Source organism: Xiphophorus couchianus, chromosome 1 (genome assembly GCF_001444195.1).
Source record: "Xiphophorus couchianus chromosome 1, X_couchianus-1.0, whole genome shotgun sequence".
NCBI lineage: Eukaryota > Metazoa > Chordata > Actinopteri > Cyprinodontiformes > Poeciliidae > Xiphophorus > Xiphophorus couchianus.
Genome location: NC_040228.1, coordinates 16893831 through 16913046, shown reverse-complemented (window position 1 = coordinate 16913046; position 19216 = coordinate 16893831). Strand labels below are relative to the sequence as shown.

General features: G+C 37.7%; 1 protein-coding gene across 1 annotated transcript; it reads right to left on the bottom strand.

The window, feature by feature from the left end:
* Nucleotides 1-2589: 2589 nt before the first annotated feature.
* On the bottom strand, nt 2590-17868 carry LOC114145632 (extracellular matrix protein 2). Its single transcript, XM_028019295.1, has 10 exons — nt 17508-17868; nt 16004-16152; nt 15653-15892; nt 15376-15568; nt 13922-14037; nt 11162-11294; nt 10924-11081; nt 10371-10510; nt 3044-3370; nt 2590-2952 (listed from the first exon to the last, which is right to left on the bottom strand). Exons 1-10 carry the CDS (start codon nt 17716-17718, stop codon nt 2781-2783), a joined length of 1839 nt encoding a protein of 612 aa, XP_027875096.1. The 5' UTR covers nt 17719-17868; the 3' UTR covers nt 2590-2780.
* Nucleotides 17869-19216: the final 1348 nt, after the last annotated feature.

Sequence of the window (19216 nt, the reverse complement as noted above, 5' to 3'; positions counted from 1 at the left end):
CGGAAGAAAATGGATGGATGGATGGATGGGTGTATTTAGCAAATCGTTTCTATAATACTAACTGACCTAAACCAGGAAAAGTAGCTTAATGTTAGACTCAACAAACAACAAAACCAAACAGCTATGCCACCTATATATTAAATCTATCACTATTTAGTTTCAATTGAACTTGAGTGTACATTAGAATCTAATGCTGCATCCATAAACTATCCTCTTTACCTAATCTCAAATTATTTCTGTATTCCTTGCAACCATCCTCATCAGAGAGAGGATTCTTTTGCTGTTTGTTATCCATGTTTTTTATTTTATCAGCTAGCACCCCCTCCAATCCAATAACAAACACAGGAAGCTGCTGTCTTGAGCAGAACAGACAGGACGCTGGAGAGGAGAAGCCTGACACCGCTCTTCGGTCAACCACTTACAAATGGGATCTGGCTTTAGCCTGACATGATGCAAAACAGCTGTTGTGTGCGTTTAGCAGTTTAGTAATGTGTGCTACAATGGACAGCATTCGATATGTCAAACATGTCAGAAATTAAAACTACTCCCCATATCTGTAGCATCTATTTGTGCAGACACACCAAAGAAAGTTTCATCTCAACAAAAAGTGTAAAGGAAATGCAGGGTTAGAGCAAATGTGCAATTTCTTAGACAGTAGTGTGCCATTTACAAAATGACTGTACAATTATAGAGACTGGAGATTGCACCGAATATACAAGACTACAGCAGAGACCTAACATGTGATTACATGCCCAAGCACAGAAAAAGACAACCTAGCATGCGTTTGTCTGCTCATGTAAAGTATTCTAAACATACATAGAGCATTGTTTATGCTGTCATCGGCCTCCGTCATTGATTTTTTGTTTTGCAACTCAAACATCTGTAAGAGACCTTCTGGTCTTCATTTAGAGCTCCAGAAACGTACCTCTGTGATGAAACCTCCTACCTCAGTCGTAAAAACAGCATCTGTAAATCTTTACTTCACTCTCAACATAACTCAGTATGTCGTATTTTTTATTTATTACTCAAAGTGATATACTGTGCAATGTGTATCCAGAGATTAAACAAATGATTACCCTGGCAATAAGTTCAAATGACTCAAACAAGATGTCAAAAAAGTTTGATTTAATTTTTTTTTTGTTGTTGCAAAAATTCTCTTGATTTTATGAAACACTTATGTAAATCATCCTAACACTCTTTGGATGTCTTTAATATGGCATATTCATCCCTGCCTGCAAATATTTCTTATTTTCAAACAGACATATATACTGCATGTAGAAAGAAATAAGGAAAGTTTAAATTAAAAAAGTAAACTAAAAAGAAAAGAGGGGAAAAACAAAGGATAATAAGATCCGGGGGGGAGGGGGGTAATTTAGTGGTTAGTCGGGTATAAGAGGTGGTTTCCATCTCTCAGTGGGAAAAGAGCTCTCAATGTGAACTAATTCCCGCTCCTCCTTGCTTTACCTTCTTTTCTGGTTTGAAATCTCCTTCCTCATCTCCTGCTCATGTTCCATTGTGCAAAACGTGACATCGTCTGTTACTCACATCTTTCCACTCATCAGGTTTAGAGACTTTCTTAGGACAGCGGTTGATTTGTGTTTTTCAAACACAATTCAGTTCTTGTTCAAGTTCCACTCAACTTATTTCAGTTTGTCATTTTGAACACATGGTAACCATAGCAAGAGTAAATATAGGACGCTATTTTAAAAGATGATTTCATTTAGTAAGAGAAAAGCTACCTAATCCAACCAGGCTCTACAGTGATGGGGAAAAAGTGTTTGCACCTTTACGGTTTTCCCTTTTTTTGCATGATTACCAAACTTAAGTGTTTTATAACATCAAACCAGTTTAAATGCTAGTCAAAGACAATACAAGTAAATACAAAAACATCGTTTTTAAATGATGGTGTTCTTTCTTAAGGGAGAAAAAAAAATCCTAACCTTCATAACCTTGTGTGAAAAAGGGATTGCTCTCTAAACCTAATAACTGTTTGTACCACTCTTAGCAGCGAAACCTGTTATGGAGTATTTGTTATGCCTGACTTTGATCACTGTGGAGGCATTTTGGCACACTCATTTGTTCTAATTCAGCTGCTTTGGATAGGTTTTGAGGCGTGAATGTCTTGTTTAAGTTGATGCCAAAGGATCTTCACTAGACTTCAGTCTGATATTTTGTCTCCACTTGAACATTACTGTTGTGTTTTTTTTTTTTTGTTATTTCTGGTATGGTATTTTTTGCTTGCTTTCCTGGATGCTCTGACCTTATCTGGAGATAGAAAACTGTTATGATGTTCATATTTGTCCTCTACGTCGGGCCCTTTTAGGTCACATTTGGACATTTTGTTTGGACACCCAAGCTTAGATTGCTTCAGGCTGGTCTGCATCCACACCACACCCCTAGTTTAATTCTACTCAATTAAAGACTCTCCTTGCAAGGACCTCAAAACTACTCTAGAGACATTTTAATCACGCTAAGTAGTAAAATTCCCAAAGAAGCTTGAGGCTAAAGACTTAGTTACCCTGTGATTTTGAGCAACTGTGAATTACAGTCAAATTTATTGTCCAAAAGAGTAAAAATCCAGTTACTGTGTGAGGTTCATATTTTCTTTATTGCGTGCCAAAATACTACAACATGCTACTTAGAAATGGATTTACTGACTTAGCTAATTAAGTTATAAATGTTTTCTGATACCATGGTGACTATAAAGATGTCAAAAATGACAGAAGCTGGAGAGAACTGTATTGCTGTTTGTCTTGCTTATGCACAGCATTTGTGTCAGTTCATGTACGTTTGCCCTGCTGTGGATACAGGACCAGTCCCTGTGTGTCAGTCACACAGGAGAAAGCCTTCGGGGGAATAGACTCCTCTTCCAGGAGATTATATTCCAGGTGGACAGAAACCAGGGTGGAGCCAGAATTACCAGGGTGGCACACTGCCCACTGCCTCACCTGCCTAAAACACAGAACGCAGATTTAAATTAGATCTAGGTAAAGGTTGTTCAGGGAAAACATAAAGATTTCAAACATTTCAAATGCATCCCTACCTGATCTGATTGTTTTCCAGTCTCAGCACCTGCAGGTTCTTGAACTGCCTGACACATCTGGGGATGTCCTGCAGTCTGTTGTTGCCAAGTAGGAGCTCGCGCATGGAGCGGTAGGTTCCAACGAAGGAATGCTGCTCTACGCCCTCGGTGCTCAGTTTGTTGTGGGACAGATGAAGGGACTGCAGGCCAGCACGCATGTGACGGAATGTGAAGGCAGGGATGTGACGTATGCTGTTGTGCTGCAGGATCAGTTTACGGAGGAAGCGAGGCAGATTCACAGGGATGGAGGTGAGGCGGTTGTGCGACAGGTCCAAGTCTTCCAGAGATCTGAGAAATAAATAACCAGGACAATGAAAAAATGAATCCAAGTTTCTGTCATGTGATTCTGTTTGCCGTATCAAGGAAAACAACATTACTTTATGTTCAATTTGACACTCGCATCCAAAATGACCTTTCATAGCTATTTAATGAAAACATCTTTCCCTCATTCATTATGATGTTGCACATTTTTTAAGTTTCACACTAAACCTATTGCATAATTTCTTGTAATAGGTTAATTTAAACAGATGATTAGAGATCTGAGGAAATAATCATGTGTAAAAATAAACTGTAAACATACAATAAAGATACTTGGGCCTCTTGGTAATCTGGTTAAATCTTCAGTTACAAACCTTGGGATTAATCTTCAACTCAGGTTGTACTCTGCAAAATCATGTCAGATCTTTGTCTCATTCCTGACTCTACCACTTGTGAAATATTGCCAAAGTCAGCCCTATTAGCTCTTGTCCAGAAATGGAAAAATCAGTTCATGCTTTTTGTTTCATCTTCTCTAGATTTTTGCAATGCCAGTTGCAGTCTGTGCAGAATGCTGCTGCTAGACTCCTGACTGGATCATCAATTTCATTGGCTCCTGGCTCATTAAGATATGTTTGACATGGCGATCGCTGCATTGAAAGAGATCAACCTACATCTCAGAGCTTTTACATGCTGTTTGGGCTGTGAAGTTCTGCGATTATGCCTTGTTGACTTTTTTATCCCATACAATAAAAAACTAAAGGAGATAAAAGCTTTTCTTCTGTGGAACGTCTGGAACGTCCTTCAACCGACTCTCATATGGGCAGACTCAGTGGCTTCCTTTAAAAATCAGCTGAAAACATATATTTTTTTAATCTGCTTTTGCTTAAATTTGTTATTCTGTTGTTTGAAGCGCTATGTGATTTTTGTCTTGAAAGTTGCTATTTGAATGATGTTTTATATGACAGCATGCAATGTTTTACAGGTCTCTGGATTGAACATTTTAATGGATGCCCAACAATTCATCATTGTCCTCCTGTTTTACATTTACTGGACTCTCATGAGCATTGCAGGAGAGGCCAAAAGCTAAGGCTGCAGAGCAATATTGAAGAAGGCCAGGAAAGCTAATAATGCACTCTGGGAAAAGGAAGGAGCTGGGGAGTATGGTAGAGAAAACAAAGTGATACGGTATTTTGTCCAAATATTATAATAATATAAGTTTTAGTTTGCAGAAAACAGAGTAAATGTCTGCAGGGATAGAGGGGGGGATTCTTGCTTCCAAGGCAAAGATGTAGAACTGAGAGTTCCATGTTTTTGTTGCATGATCCCACACAGCTGTTGTGAGTTTGACGCAAGAATCACAGCAGGAGGCAGACCTCATTTTCTGTTTTTCCCCAATATGAATAGACAAAAGCACTTATGTGGCCAGCTAATGCCCATATGGTCAAGTGATTTGGGTATCATTGAGAAAGGAAAAACAAATTGGTGTGTCTCCCTCTTTAGTCACAAAGATATGACAAAGAAGGGAGACACTCTTAGCATAGGTTTTAAACAAAAGAATTAGCTGCAGTATAGTAAGATGCCAACCCAAAACAAGGCAGATGAAAACCAGAACACTAACCCACTGTTTCCCAACCCTGGTCCTAAAGGCATACTGCCCTGCATGTCTTAGATGTTTCCCTGTTTTAATAATCCTGATTCAGGTGATTGTAGTTCAGTAAGTGCCTGTTAATCATTCACCAATTGAAATCAGCTGGGCTGAAGCTGAGCTGAAACACCTGAAATGTGCAGGGCAATGTGCCTTGAGGACCGGAGTAGGGAAACACTGCACTAACCAACACAAGACCTAACTAAATCCAGCAAAACAACCCCATTAAACATTACCAAAACAACAAACCCAATGAAATACGAAGGCTAAATGCAATGGGGAAAGTATAAGCAGCCCCTTGGTGTGAGGAACTGCCAGGTTCAAATAGGATGGGAACATTGACCCAGTTGCTCCCAGTTAAGGTCTAAATCCAAGCCACACCCATTTTCACCTGAGAAACCAAGATAGTTAATCAGGGGAAGAAAGGAGTCCTCACAGTCTCACATCGATCCAAGCACTCGATGGGGTCATTAGTTTGAGAAAATCTCTGTTTACTCTCATCCATTGAACTTGAAAACTCAGAGGTTTCACTGTTTATTGGGCTTGTTCCTCTGTCTGACAGACCTTACAATTTCTGCTGATTTGTGATGATTTGCAAGATTCACACTAAAATTTAGAGAAAGAATCGGGTTCTTCTTTTGCAGGATGATTTAAAAAAGTGGGCTGGCTTCCTTCAGAGAAACCTATGAATAATCTCAGAGGAATTATCTCACACCAGCATACAACAAAAGGCTTTTTGTTTAACCTTCACTCTGCTTTCTTACGTACCTAACTATGTCTGCTCTGAAATCCTACATATCTGTCCCTGCACCAGTTCAGACCAGTTGTGCACTGCTGACTTGTGTTCGAAATCTTTGCCAGTTAGCACAGTGGCAGTCCGCCACTACTCAGAGCTCCACATGGGAGTAATGAGCAGAGACATAGAGCTCTCTTCTCAGGAAGAACTGTAGAGCCCTCCACCACCCACACTCCCCACCCTCCCCCCACCCACAGGCATCTGCACACAAAAACACATACGCACATTCAAACAAATGACGTGAAGCAGATCAACTATCTCACACAGAACTCTCCTCTACACTGTAACTACTGCAACCACAAAAAGGTACACAGCAACAGAAGAAAACTGAATGTTTTTGTCTTTACAAGTCTGGGTGTCCATGCATATAGGCAAACCATGACCAAGTACAACCTACAGTACAACAGTACTTTATAATGCACACATCTCCATTTGTGTTAGCATCACACATGGCAGTTGCAGAACACTGGCAGCGAAGCAGGGTAAAGTTAAGCCAGCCAGAGTGGCTGTGCCAGGTAAGAAAAAAAAGACAAAGTGAGGATTTGAAAATACACTGATGGATGAAGAATGGCAGGACACGACTTTGGTTTTATTAAAGCAACATGTGCACGTCTGTGCAACCCGAATGTATTAACTTGAACTGACTTCTGGAAGTGTTTTGAACAATTTGTCAAACCTCTGCTAAACATACCGACGAATATTTGGATTTGAATACAGCTAAAACTTTATTTGATTTACTGTAGCTGCACTTCTTTTGCTCCGAGTATTTTGTATTTGATTACGTTCAGTAAAATAAGAAAAAAGCTACGGTTCAAAATACAGATGAAACCCTTACGTGGACTGATGCTCATTTAATTAAATCCCTCTCATTTGATGTCAGTGTGGTTTTATCATAGGCGGGGTGTGCAGTGTGCAATGATGTGCGCAATTCTGCTTGTGTTCCTGCTTACATAAGCTCATTATGAAACCAATTTGTGCGGGACCAAAGACAAAAAGAGATTTTGGGACGAGCTTATTCAGGCTAAGACTCAACATGGCACCACACACACACATGCATGCATATACGTATGCGTGCTCACCCCCACACACAAACGCACACCCACGCACACACTTCTGGTTTGATGATCGCTAACCCAATATCACCATGTACTCACTCTGCTTGTAGTGTTTGGAAATCAACAGAGCTCTCCCACAGCTGTCTGTCTGCCAACACCACTATATTAATAAAAGTCAGAAATTCAAAACAGCCATATGTTCCTGCACAAAACAAAACACAACAAAGCACTGTTTTGTAAGCGGCTTATCACGAAAAACTAGGTTACAAATATTTCACTAATAAATATGCTTTATGGGGATAATTCAAAAATGCAACCATTTGAAGTGTTTGGGAGGAGTAGGGGTTTATGTAAGAGCAATCAGCGAAAGTAGTGCTCCATTCTTTTTACATGTGAAGTGGTGAGTCAAATTTGTTGGCTGGAAGCAGTGATGCGAGCGAAGATAAACGTTGACTGACGTCTTGATCAAGAACCAGGAGCAGATAAACAGGCGGGTTTTTTTTTTTTTTTTTTTTTGCTTGTTTGTTTGTTTTACAGCTGGGAGAATAAGGAGGACGGCTTTTGTTGCGCCGTTTCAGATTGCTACTGCAACATGAATTAATGCTAAGCCGCTGCACAACCAGTTATGTAACAAGAATACCTGATAAGCACACACAAAAGAGGGCACAGAGGTTAACACGGCTGGAACGGTGTTAAGATGTCATATTTAAATAAACACACACTATCAATGCAATAAATTAATTCCTTGTAAATATGGGTTTGAAATGAAACAGCTTATTGAAATAAGGCTAAATGAGAAGGGAAGGTTTCACTACAGCATATGATAGGTTGCCAAAAACATGTTCGTTCTCGCTAGCACTTGTACTGTAGCTTTACTTACTAGAATACAATGAAAACATTTTCATAGTAACGTAGTATTAAAATGGAGTGTCAATATGCGTTTTGCAGAAAATCATGATTGAGTAAATACAATGGAAAAACTAGGAGCAAATTTTGTATTTCCATAGGAATTTAACGTAAATAGAAGTTGAGTTATGATGAGCGAATAATCTTTATCATCTGAGGTTTTATAATTTATTTGGTCTGAGAACAGTTTGTTTAACACAATAAAAAAAAAACGGAAAATGGGAATAACCATCACTCCAAAAATATATGTAAAGGTTTTCAATGTGAGCAAAAAAGGAGTCAGGAGTCAGGGCACACTACTTTCCTCCACAATGTCAACAAGAGAAACATCAGCAAAGATGTTAGGTCTAGAGAGGTCTGTCTATTACTCATAGAGTAGCTACAATAATTTTGTTTATTCAATTTATAATTTTATTACACCATAATTATGCAGCAAGGAAGATTATTCACAAGAAGAAACCCTTCAAAGCAGCTGCCAGTTTTTCTGGATTTAGAGCTCCCTGCAAGTTCATACCAAGGTCATATTGTGCAATGCTCAAAAACAATTTAAATAAATCAAAAGTTACATCTTAAAATTCACTTTTAAATGTTAAAGTGATAAAAGACGGAGCACAGTTACGGACCGCTTGGAAGGATTCCAGGGAAAACACTTCATATCTCTTAAGTAGCAAGTAGTACAGCCAATGTTTGTGAACAGACACAGATCCATGACTTGTGTAATGATGAACTTTAAAAGAACACAACAAAGATATAAATAATTGACCATTATGTAAAGCCCATTTTCTGAAAAGCAATCATAAGATATCAGCATAAGCAATACAAATATGGTGGTAAAAATGTTATAACATAGTCATAAATACTTCTGTATACCTGTATATAAAGCTATCATTGTGAGATCTGAAGATAAGCTAAAAATAGGAAATGCGAGGTTAAAAAACACTGCAAATCCACAGGAGGGTGGCTGAAAAACAAATTTCTTGAGTTTGCAGAGATAGTCATGCTGTGGCAGCGACTAAATAGACAGGAAAAAATTAACTTCTACAAACTTCAACAACCTTCAATAATTCTCCACAGCCATTTGAGACAATTACTTTAGCTTATTCTCCTATGAACTTTTGTACCATGAAGTATAATTTTTTTTCTTCTTTTTTTAAAAACTCCTTCTGTAGCGTCTTTTTTATTTATTTTTTATTTTTTTGCTGTTAACATTGAAAGATTTGATGTGTGATTATTCACTTCGGGTTGTAGTGGACTGCTAAGATTCACTGATAATATCAACTTAAGTCAAGCCTACCTTCATAGTAAATAAGTGAATTGTTTTATACTTGCCAAACTTGAACTTCTGTGTTAATATGGTGGTAAAAAAAAAAAAAAAAACTTCTTCTGAATACTAAACAAATGCGTCCCCATTATGTTAATGACTTTGGGGATTTAAGTCATCGTTTCACTGCATATTTATCCTAACATTTTCCAGCTACACAGTATTAGGAAGGCAGATAATGACGCAAGATTAAAGTAGGCCCCCCGGTCTTCCAAAGACAGATCCCAGATTTTACTTCCAGTCCCAAACCCCCTGTAACTTCCTGTACACTCTAGCTTAAACCCCAGCAGGACGTAATAAACACACCAACTGCTACACAGTGACCAGAGGCACTCCACTAACTAGAGCCAGCACATTGCATTAAACTATTTATTTTTAATTTCTCCTATTTTACCATTTGACTGTTTTGGACAACAACAAGAAAAGAACCCCACAAGGAATTAGCTTTCTTGCAGATTCAGCATTATTGTCTGAAAATTAACTAGATCCTGGAGAGGCTAAGGTTAAATATGTCACAATCTCGTACCTATGCAAACCTATAGAAAGTTATAGAAATCTTTTAAAACAGAGCATTTACAAATACCAATGGGACAGTTACCACATTTATCAACAAGTCAACAAATGTCAGGCATTAAATACACTATTACTAGTATCTAAAAGTTAAATTAAGGACATTTTATTGATATGGCCTTTGGATTTCACTGTTTTCGTTTTGATAAGAAAATCTGTACGTCTTTGATTTGATTTTATCCCCCTGTCTACCACTTTGATCTGTGCATAACTTGCGCAATCCCTTTCCAGCTGCCTCTCCTGCACTCCCTTCTTCGTTCTCTATTCCTCTGCGTTACTTGAACTTGCATTGTGGTTCACAAGGATCCAAGGGAGAAAAAGACAAACCCTCCGGAATTCACTATATTTAAACAAACACACACACGCAGGCACACAGTTGCCCTCGAGGCCTAAATCACACCCTTGCTCTTCTAAATACACAAAGTAGACTGCCATGACTTGTAGAATATGTAAATATGACTGCATAAGAGAAAGTGAGGGAAAGGAAAGGTAAAAAGAACTTTGTGTGCTGAAAATAATTACTGTAATACCATAGAAAAAAAGTTTGTAATTGAGAATAACACCAGCCTGAGGTATTGATTATGACAATAGTATACTATTGCTGATCCGTTAAAAAAAAACTTTATTTCTCTTGGATTGCTTCAGACCTAATTATATTTAGCTAAAACTGGTCAGAGCTTCCAAAGGGCAGCTTGCCCTCTTGTGGCAAATGAAGGAACTACACAAATGATACGTACCTAAGACGGGTCCAGGTGTTGCTATTGATGCTTTGATCGTCGATATAGTTGTGGCTCAGATTCAGCACTTTCAGATGAATGCAGTCCCTTAAGGCCTCAAAGGCCACCTCTCCAATCAGGTTTCCATTCATTTTCAGCACCTTTAAAATAGTGAAGAAGGTTAATGTTAAATAAAGCAAGTCCTGAGAAGAAAACGGAGAGATGATGTTCAACTTTGGGACATTGCTTTATAATATACCTGACCTAAATGGTTTTTTGTGGTCTTCAGAATTGTGTTTGCTCACTAAAGTTCTCTAACAAACCTCTGAAGCCTTCACAAAACAACTGACTTTACAAACGAGTGAACTTATTTGTAAAGATTTTTTTTTCTGGAAAACATTTGAAAACCATGGATCCTTTCCCTTCAATTTCCCAATTATGCATGACTTTGTGTTGGTTTGTGAAATTATAGCATTATACTAAGACGTTTGTGATTGTAACTTAACAAAATAAACACTTGGCACTTCACTTTAGGGAATATACCACAGGTTCCAACAAATGTATAAAAGCACACCTGAAGAGACGAAGGAAGGCCCAGAGGGAGCGACCGGAAACGGTTGTTGTCCAGCTGCAGCTCCAGAAGCTTCTGCAGAGCTTGAAAAGCTGCAGGTGACACACTGGCTTCATAAAGGGTGTTCATCCTTAGCTCCAGCTTCAACAAGTTTTTCAAGCCTAAACAAAATTGTAAAAAAAATTTTTTATTTACAGTTTTTGTCTTGTGTTTTTCTTTCTATAGCATATGCTGGTTGTACCTTGGAAGCAGTGATCCGTGAGAACAGTCAGTTTGTTCTTATTAATCTTGAGCTCCTCTAGAGATGCTGGCAGCGCTGGAATTCTGGTGATCTGGTTGTCGTTAAGATCCAGCTTTCTCAAAAAGGTCAAGTTCTTCATGAAAACCCGATTTCAGAAAGAGATAAAATATCCAGTGTGATTAAAAAAGACAAAATAGAAGCCTGACTAAGTCCATAATTTTCTATTCCACTTGGAGTTTACAGAAAAGAACCAAATGAAAGAATTGCTATTCTGTGAATCTCTTCCATGTCATTTATCATGTTTTATTTTTAGTAAAACCACTGTGGGAGGTTTCTCGGTACAAACGGCTCCGGTGGTTTATGTGTGAGGGAAAGCAGAGGACAGGATCTTTTACAGTGTCCCTCTAGCCAGTCCGTCAGCCCTCTGTCATTATGGTGAGGTGAGGAGAAAAAGGAGAGAAAAAAAAAAAACTCTTCCAAAAATAATTTCCTTTTGTTCCTCAATGCATTGGCTTCAGTGTATCAGTGGTGAAGAGTAATGATTGGTCAGAACACAGCGGTTGACTCGGTCTGGTTGGGATCTGAGTATGGCATGGAATCAATCGAAGGTTTTACTTAGAAAGCATCTGTTAATGCAACTTCAATTATCCCGACTCCTAGCTGTAAAGTGACTCATACAATCTGCTCATTAGAAGACTGCACATGTTCTATAAAGGCTTACAAACCAGAGTGAAGTAGCAAATGAAGAAGTTTAAAATTTGCAATAAAGATCTTCTGTTTGGTGTAAATTTTTATTGGATTCTTTTGTTTTTTGTGAATAAACAAGGCATTGTTAAAAAAAATATTATATCACCATGCAGGTCCATCTCAACAAATTAGAATTTCGTTGAGTAGTTCATTTATTTAAATAATTTAATTCCAAAAGTGACATCCCTCATGCCAATCTTCATTACAGAAAGGCTGTATTGTTAATGTATTTGTTAATTCAAATGAAGATGGCTTGCAAATGATAAAAACACAAACTTCAGTTTCTTAGAAATTAGAATAATGCATAGCACTAATAAAGATTGATTTCAATGGAGATGTTATGCAATGGCTGTGTTATAGCCAACACAATCACAGGAGAGTCAGCTAACTTGTCCATTAGACAGTCAGCAGCTGTGTTTCCATTAACCGTAGAATTCTGCAAATTGAAATTACAAAAATATATTTCACACCACAGAACATTTTTTTGGGGGGAAAAAAACATGTTTTCAATAAAAAAGGTTTTGCGCTAGAAGGAGGTGGTTTTCCGGCTGTGTCGAAATAAACAAAATACACTTTTTCGCATCACACCAGTCACATGATCAACAGTCGGATGTTACTACAGTTGAAAACAACAAAGAAGACGACAGGAAGTAGCAGGATCATGTTTTTTGTTTTGTTTTGTTTTTCGGACAATGTGCAGCTGACTCCAAGCAAGCTCTCACAGTATCGGACTATTCATAAAACCTTGTGTGTCATTTGAACATTTGAATCCATAGCTTCTCTGTAAAATTGCTGACTGCAATTTCCCCAAATAGTTGCTACAACTGACGTCTTGTGCCTTGGCTGAATTATGAATATATGTCATGTTACAGTTTACATTATTCATTGCCATAATTTTTAATTACTTATCGCATACACAAGCTTAATTACTTTTTTTTTTTTTATTAAATAAATTATTTAATGGAAACAGCTCAATTATGAAATCGTAGAATAGACATTAGTGCTAAATAATCATGAAAAGCTAGCTACTGACAAGCCCAAAAAATTAATGCTATAGACACTAGCTATTTAATGTATCCAGGTAGAGTAGGTAGAATAATTTTTGAATATTGTTACTGGTTTCTTTGTATCTATGGACTATATGTATTTTCGCAAACGCATGGTGAAAATTTCATGTCAGTAACCTTTCTAGAAAAAATTGTGATGTGTTCAATACTAATTTTACATGTCGTATATCAGTGAAAGGTTAAGCGGAAGGAAAACGTACGATAACAAAAGGTTCACAAGCATCAGGGACAATGGCAGCCTTGATAAGGTCTAGGAACAAAGCCCATTCAAGTCTTTGAGAGAGACCGAAAGGGCAGGCAGCTGGAGTCAAAAACCATCACACAGATAGAGCCAGGGCATAGTCAAAACCTTTTGCATCCTTTATCTTAAGCCTCAAGAGAAAGTGTTTCATCTGGACAAGGAAGAAAAAAGATTGGTATGAGTGGTATTAAGTTGTTGTTTTTTTTTCTTTAAGTTAGAAGTCAAGGCTACAGAGTCTTGGGGAAGAAGAAAAAATCATATAATCCAAGTTGCTTAAAGTCCAGTGGAAGGTTTCTGCAGTCAGAGATGATTTGGGGGAGCCATGTCATCTGCTGGTGTTGGTCCACTCCATTTTATCAAGTTCAAATTCAGTGCAGACGTCTACCAGGAAACTTGGGAGCCTATTATAGTCCCCTCTGCTGACAGGCTTTATGGAGATTTAATGACAATGTTATCACAGTGATTGATAGGAATCACATTCCTCCAACAATGCAGAATTTATGAAGGCAGCTACTGAAATAACCCAAACTGCATTGATGCAATAATTTCTGCAAGTGTATGGAGTACTAACTTAAAAAAAAAAAATACATATATATATATATATATATACTGTATATATATATATATATATAATTTTCTGGCTGCAGAAGGAGCTGATGAATGAAGATCTTTCCCTGCCAGTTTCAAGAAAGCAGCCATACTCACAAGCAGGCAGTTCTGGCTAAACGACTCGTCGTCCAGTTGGTTCTGGCTCAGATCCAGTTCATCCAGGTTTCGTAGTCCAAACAAACTTTGTGGAGTGATGATTCTGATGTTGTTTTCTTGGAACAGAAAATAATATGTAGTGCAATTAGCATTTCAAATATTGATTCTGATAATTAAAAAATCATGTAGCAAAAAAATGGTTATTGTGACACAATAAAAAAAACAACTTTTGAGCTCTTAATTACATATTTTGGCATCTCTTCTTCATTTCTTGCCATCAACCTGTTGCACACATTATTCTATTACACCTGTTTTTTCTTTGTTTTATTTTATTGTCCCACATGGTTTATCCACTCTGGGACAATAAAGACAGTTGTGTGTTAAACCCTGTATCTGCAGAAGTTTCCATACATATATCATGAACATGAATGAATTTATTAGATGTGTGAATTTTGAAGGCTAAATTAACATACATTCTCACTAATTTTAAAAACAGGAAATGGGTTCGAAAGTTTAAATGTATTGCCATACTACAATATACTTACATTCCAACTAACATTAGGTTACAAGTCCCATAGTAAATTGCACTTCTGATTGAAGACTTTCTGTCTCCAGTCAAATGAAGGGAGACTGTTTAGGGTTTACAAGAACAACCCAGGAACATCCAAGGTTCAAGCGTTTCATAAACCGGAAACTGTTGGCACATCAGTGTCACTGTCTGCAGTGAAGTGACTGTTACATAACCATGAACTTAGAGGGTTTTGCAAAACTAAAAATTTCTACATGGACAACAAAACTACAGAATTGTTTTGTTGTCCATGCGGGACAACAAAAGAAGGGGCAAGGAGTGATGCCAAAAAGCATGTTTGGAGGAGTCATAGAGAACATGGCGCCAAATGACGGTGGATTGTGCACGATATTGATAGCAGCGTCACACTGAAGAGCTGTTTTTGCCCCGGGAGGACTGCTGCATCACACAAAGTGCTGGCATGAAATTTCTGCCATTTACAACTAAATGGAAATTTTTTGATAACATGCCAGGAGACCACAACTATGTCAGATCCTTGAAAAGTTTTTAAAAGGAAACATCTCTTTCTAAGGAATGTTTATAAAGTATTAGTGAAGCTACGTATGTATATTTAGGTCTTCATGTATAATTTTTAATCTATGTGGATTAACATAAATCCACAAAAAATAATAAAAACTTAAATCACTGAAGTTGTATTTTTCAACATCAGATCATTCCAGAGAAAGAATGGTTATAATCAAAGCCCTAATTTAATCTGACATTCATGTAAGTAATAAATGTATATAAACCTCTGACTGGAATTTCAAAAAGAAAAAAAACATATGGATAATACCAACTTTTAATTAAATAGAATGCTCTTTTTAATATTTTGTATTATTCCATTGGGCTTAAACTGTTGTTCTGACAACAGTCCTGTCACACACACCTCCCAAGTCAAGCTTTCTCACTTCCAGGTACTGGAAAACTGGCAGGTGAGTCATCCCGACACCCCTGCAGCTTATCTCTGCATCTGCAGTCTGGCATTCAGCTGGAGGTCCAGTAGAGTTGTACTGTGTTTGATTAGTAGGAGGTTCTGTGGCCTCCTCCTCCTCTTCCTCTTCTTCCTCTTCCTCTTCCTCCTGAATTGAAATAGAAAAACTTCTTTACAGACTGCACACTAGATAATGATGCGTACAACAGCAGGATTTTGAATAAAATTAAACCTCTTCTTCATCGTCTTCATCGTCGTCATCATCATCATCATCATCTTCTTCTTCTTCCTCCTCTTCCTCTTCGCTGTCCTCCTCCTCACCTTCCTCCTCCTCTTCCTCTTGTGTTTTTCCATTATCCATCAGTCGTTTCTTTTCCGCATGAAGTTCCTTCAGTGTCGCCATAAGGAGGCTAGTTTCCATCTCTCCCTTAGCACTCTGTCTCCAGCCTTTCAGAGGTTGCCTTAATCCGGCCTGCAGAATACAGCGGGAAACCAGTGACATCATTAAGTCAAGAGGAAAATAACAGAAATATTGACTTCAGATGAGTTGAAATGATGCAGAAAAATGTTTGAATATATTTACTATTCGATACGCAGCGGCCTCTACTGTAGCAGCGTGTCTTCTCCTGCCCCAAGCACTTCTCCTTCCTCTGACAACCTCTAGCTTTTTAGGATCAGCTTTCCTCTGATCCGTCTTTCTTTCTGATTCCAGTTGGGGCTGCACTTCTGTTCCTGAGTCATTACAATTAAATCAAACAGTCAGTGAAACGCAGGTGAAATCAAATATTTACATCCACTGTATCAAAAGGACACATAATCATTTTCCACCCTCCCAGCTTGACATTAAGTCTGGCTAAATTATTTCTGTTTTAGGTCAGTTAAGAGTAACTATTTTTCTCTTTGCTAAATACTAGAATATTGAGTGAGATTGCTTTTTCAAATTCATATATTTATATACATTTTGTAAGCTTTAGATAGATTTGATAGTTTTTTTAAAAGACTTGAATCAAACATTTTGGATACTCTTCCACAAGCTTGTCAGAAGAGTTTGCAGGAATTTAGGCTTCTTCCTCCTGACAGAACTGGTTTAATTAGTCAGGTTTGGTGGCCATCTTGCTTAGTTACATCTTTTCAGCTCTGTGTGTATTTTTAATAGGCATAAGGTCAGACTTAGAGATAGGCACGCAAGATAATTGTTTTTGCTGTTAAGTTATGTGGCATCCTTAGGTTTATTGTTCGTTTGTTAAACTTCCCAGTTCATGTTGAAATGCTGCTTCTAGAATCCACCTAATGTTCTTTCTTATAATCATCACTACTCTCAACAAACTCAAACTCAATAAGTTGTTTACATTCCTGCTACTATTTGCACATCTTTTATTATATGCAAAAAATGTCAATACTCTTGTAGATAGCATTTTATTATTTATTATTTTATGCACAAATATTCAGTAATATTTTGTGCCCTTTTTGAAGTTATCACCTACAAGAGTAATCTACTCAGGCGGCGCGTTCTCTGAAACTATGTACTATTTCTGATAAATGCAAAGTATTCGGTGTTTTTCTGTTTTGTTATGTTGTAAATTTGACCTTAATGATTTTCTGTTACCATATTTTACCTAAAATACATGCTTCCTTTTACCTGTCACTTTGCTTTTGGTATGCCAAAAGGTCCTCACTGAGGCATTCTATTTTATTCTAGTCTATTCTGTTCTGTTCTATTTTTTTTTAAATCTATTTAAAAAGTAGAATGGCTTTTCTCTCTCAGTTGCATTTGGTTATTTCACCCAACGATGAAGCAAACTTGCAGAGGTCCACCAAATCTGGCCTGATTCGTTTAGAATTTTTCAATCATAATCTCAAAATAAAGCGTTGTGTTTGATGTGTGTCCCTAAGATACGTTTTGGAGACTACCTCCAAAGTTACATGAAAAAGTCCTGTGTCTCTTTACACTACATATCTGATTTCAAGTGCATACAAGAACATTCATGAAGAAACAAACTTAGATATTAAATCCAGATTTGTTAGCTTATCGAACATTTTATTGTGGGAAGCAGGCAGATAGAAACAGAAATGTTTTGTCATCTTACCAGTGATAAGCTGATCCAAAATCCTCTCCCCTGAATCAGTCCCTGATGAATGACTGGTAGCCATTTCTATTTCAGGTGTGTCAGAGTTTATTTCCAGGATTGCATTCAGGTCATGCAATAATTCTTGGGTTTCCTCTGAATAAATTGCGCCGCTCACACAAATGATCACAATCCACATTCTCAGAACTTGCATTTTTGGATTTTTGCTCATTTACTCTTCGGTTTAGGTCCCAAGCTTCTACCAGCTTTGAGGCAATAAAAGAAAAAAATATATATCACAAAGTTTAATGTAATTCCGAAGAAAAAAACAGATTTTTGTCGAATAGATCCTTTTTCTAAAAATCCTTGTGCTTTTTATTAGACGGTCATTGTGTGAATGAGGAGAGAGGAAGAGGATGGAAGGAAAATCTGGGAGGTGAACAGGTTGAAAAAATAAACTCTCACCATGCCAATAATGGTAGTCCATCATTATACCATGAAGCACAGACACGCCTTGCTCCTCCTTGTCTCCTCTCTCTCTCAAAACTGTCTGCAGACTCAAAAAGAAGCGATTCCCATGTTTACTTCGCAACCTAAAAAGAAATAAATTCTAGTACAGAAAGCTTAAAAAATTAGAAAAAGTCTCATCTTAAAACATTTTTAATAAACTGATTTAGAAGATGGTGAGGACAGTGTGCAGGTATCTTGGACGCGATCTGGTAGGGAAAAGAGTTGATAGACGGGTCAAGTCGGAGACAACCATGTTTGGCCAGGCTCCACTAGCATCCACCTATTAAAACAAATATGAACTCTGAGGAGAGAACAATACAGGAATCTTTACATTCTCTGCTTACTTACTGTTCATGAACTGTGGAGTGTGCGAGTCGTCACACTTACCCTTTGCACCCTTTGCTCAGAGTGGAACCAACATGGGATTTTCACTGTGAGGTGAAACATGCTGACAAACTCCCTTTTCTTTTTGAAAAAAACACAATAAATCTATTGTAAATCAATAAATCTATCCAGAGGTGCTTCAACAATGCTGGCTTAGGTCAATCTATATGACAATGAGACTCATGGATTAATTTGTGCTAACGGAGAGCATGATAATTTTCACACATTAGGTGCAGCTGTTGGGACAGAGGCGATAGACACAGTCCAAATGGCACCGTGGACAACTTCACACTAAACACTGAAACACTCAGGTCCCGATGAGCTCCTCCAAGGTAAACAATAAAGTGTTCACAGATGATTCATTTTAGCCTTGACAGGAACATGCAGTAATCCACTGACCACATTCAACACCCCTCCGTAGCCTCAGTCTGACAGCACAGCTAAATCACCAGCTTTTACCAGAAGGTATGGTGCAGAGTCTAGATTTTCCTTCCACATATTAAAAGGTTTAGTTTACCAATATGTATTGTTTATAATACCTACAGCTGTTATGATGTTGTTCAGCAAAAAAATAAAAGACCCTCATTGGAAACACCGTGTAGTTTTTAAAAACCAAAATAGCTCAAAGAAATCCTCAATTTATCTTGCAAATTAAAAACACAATCCCTGTTAAAGACAATTTACAACTCCAGTTAGTACTGGTTCCACAATCCTTTCTGGTGATAAATGTAGTGTGGATGCCAAAGGAATTTTAACATAGTAGAAATAGGCTTGTAAAGATAATTTTAGAATGCCAACGGAGTTGCAGTTTCAAAAACAAGATTTAAAAAAGTGTC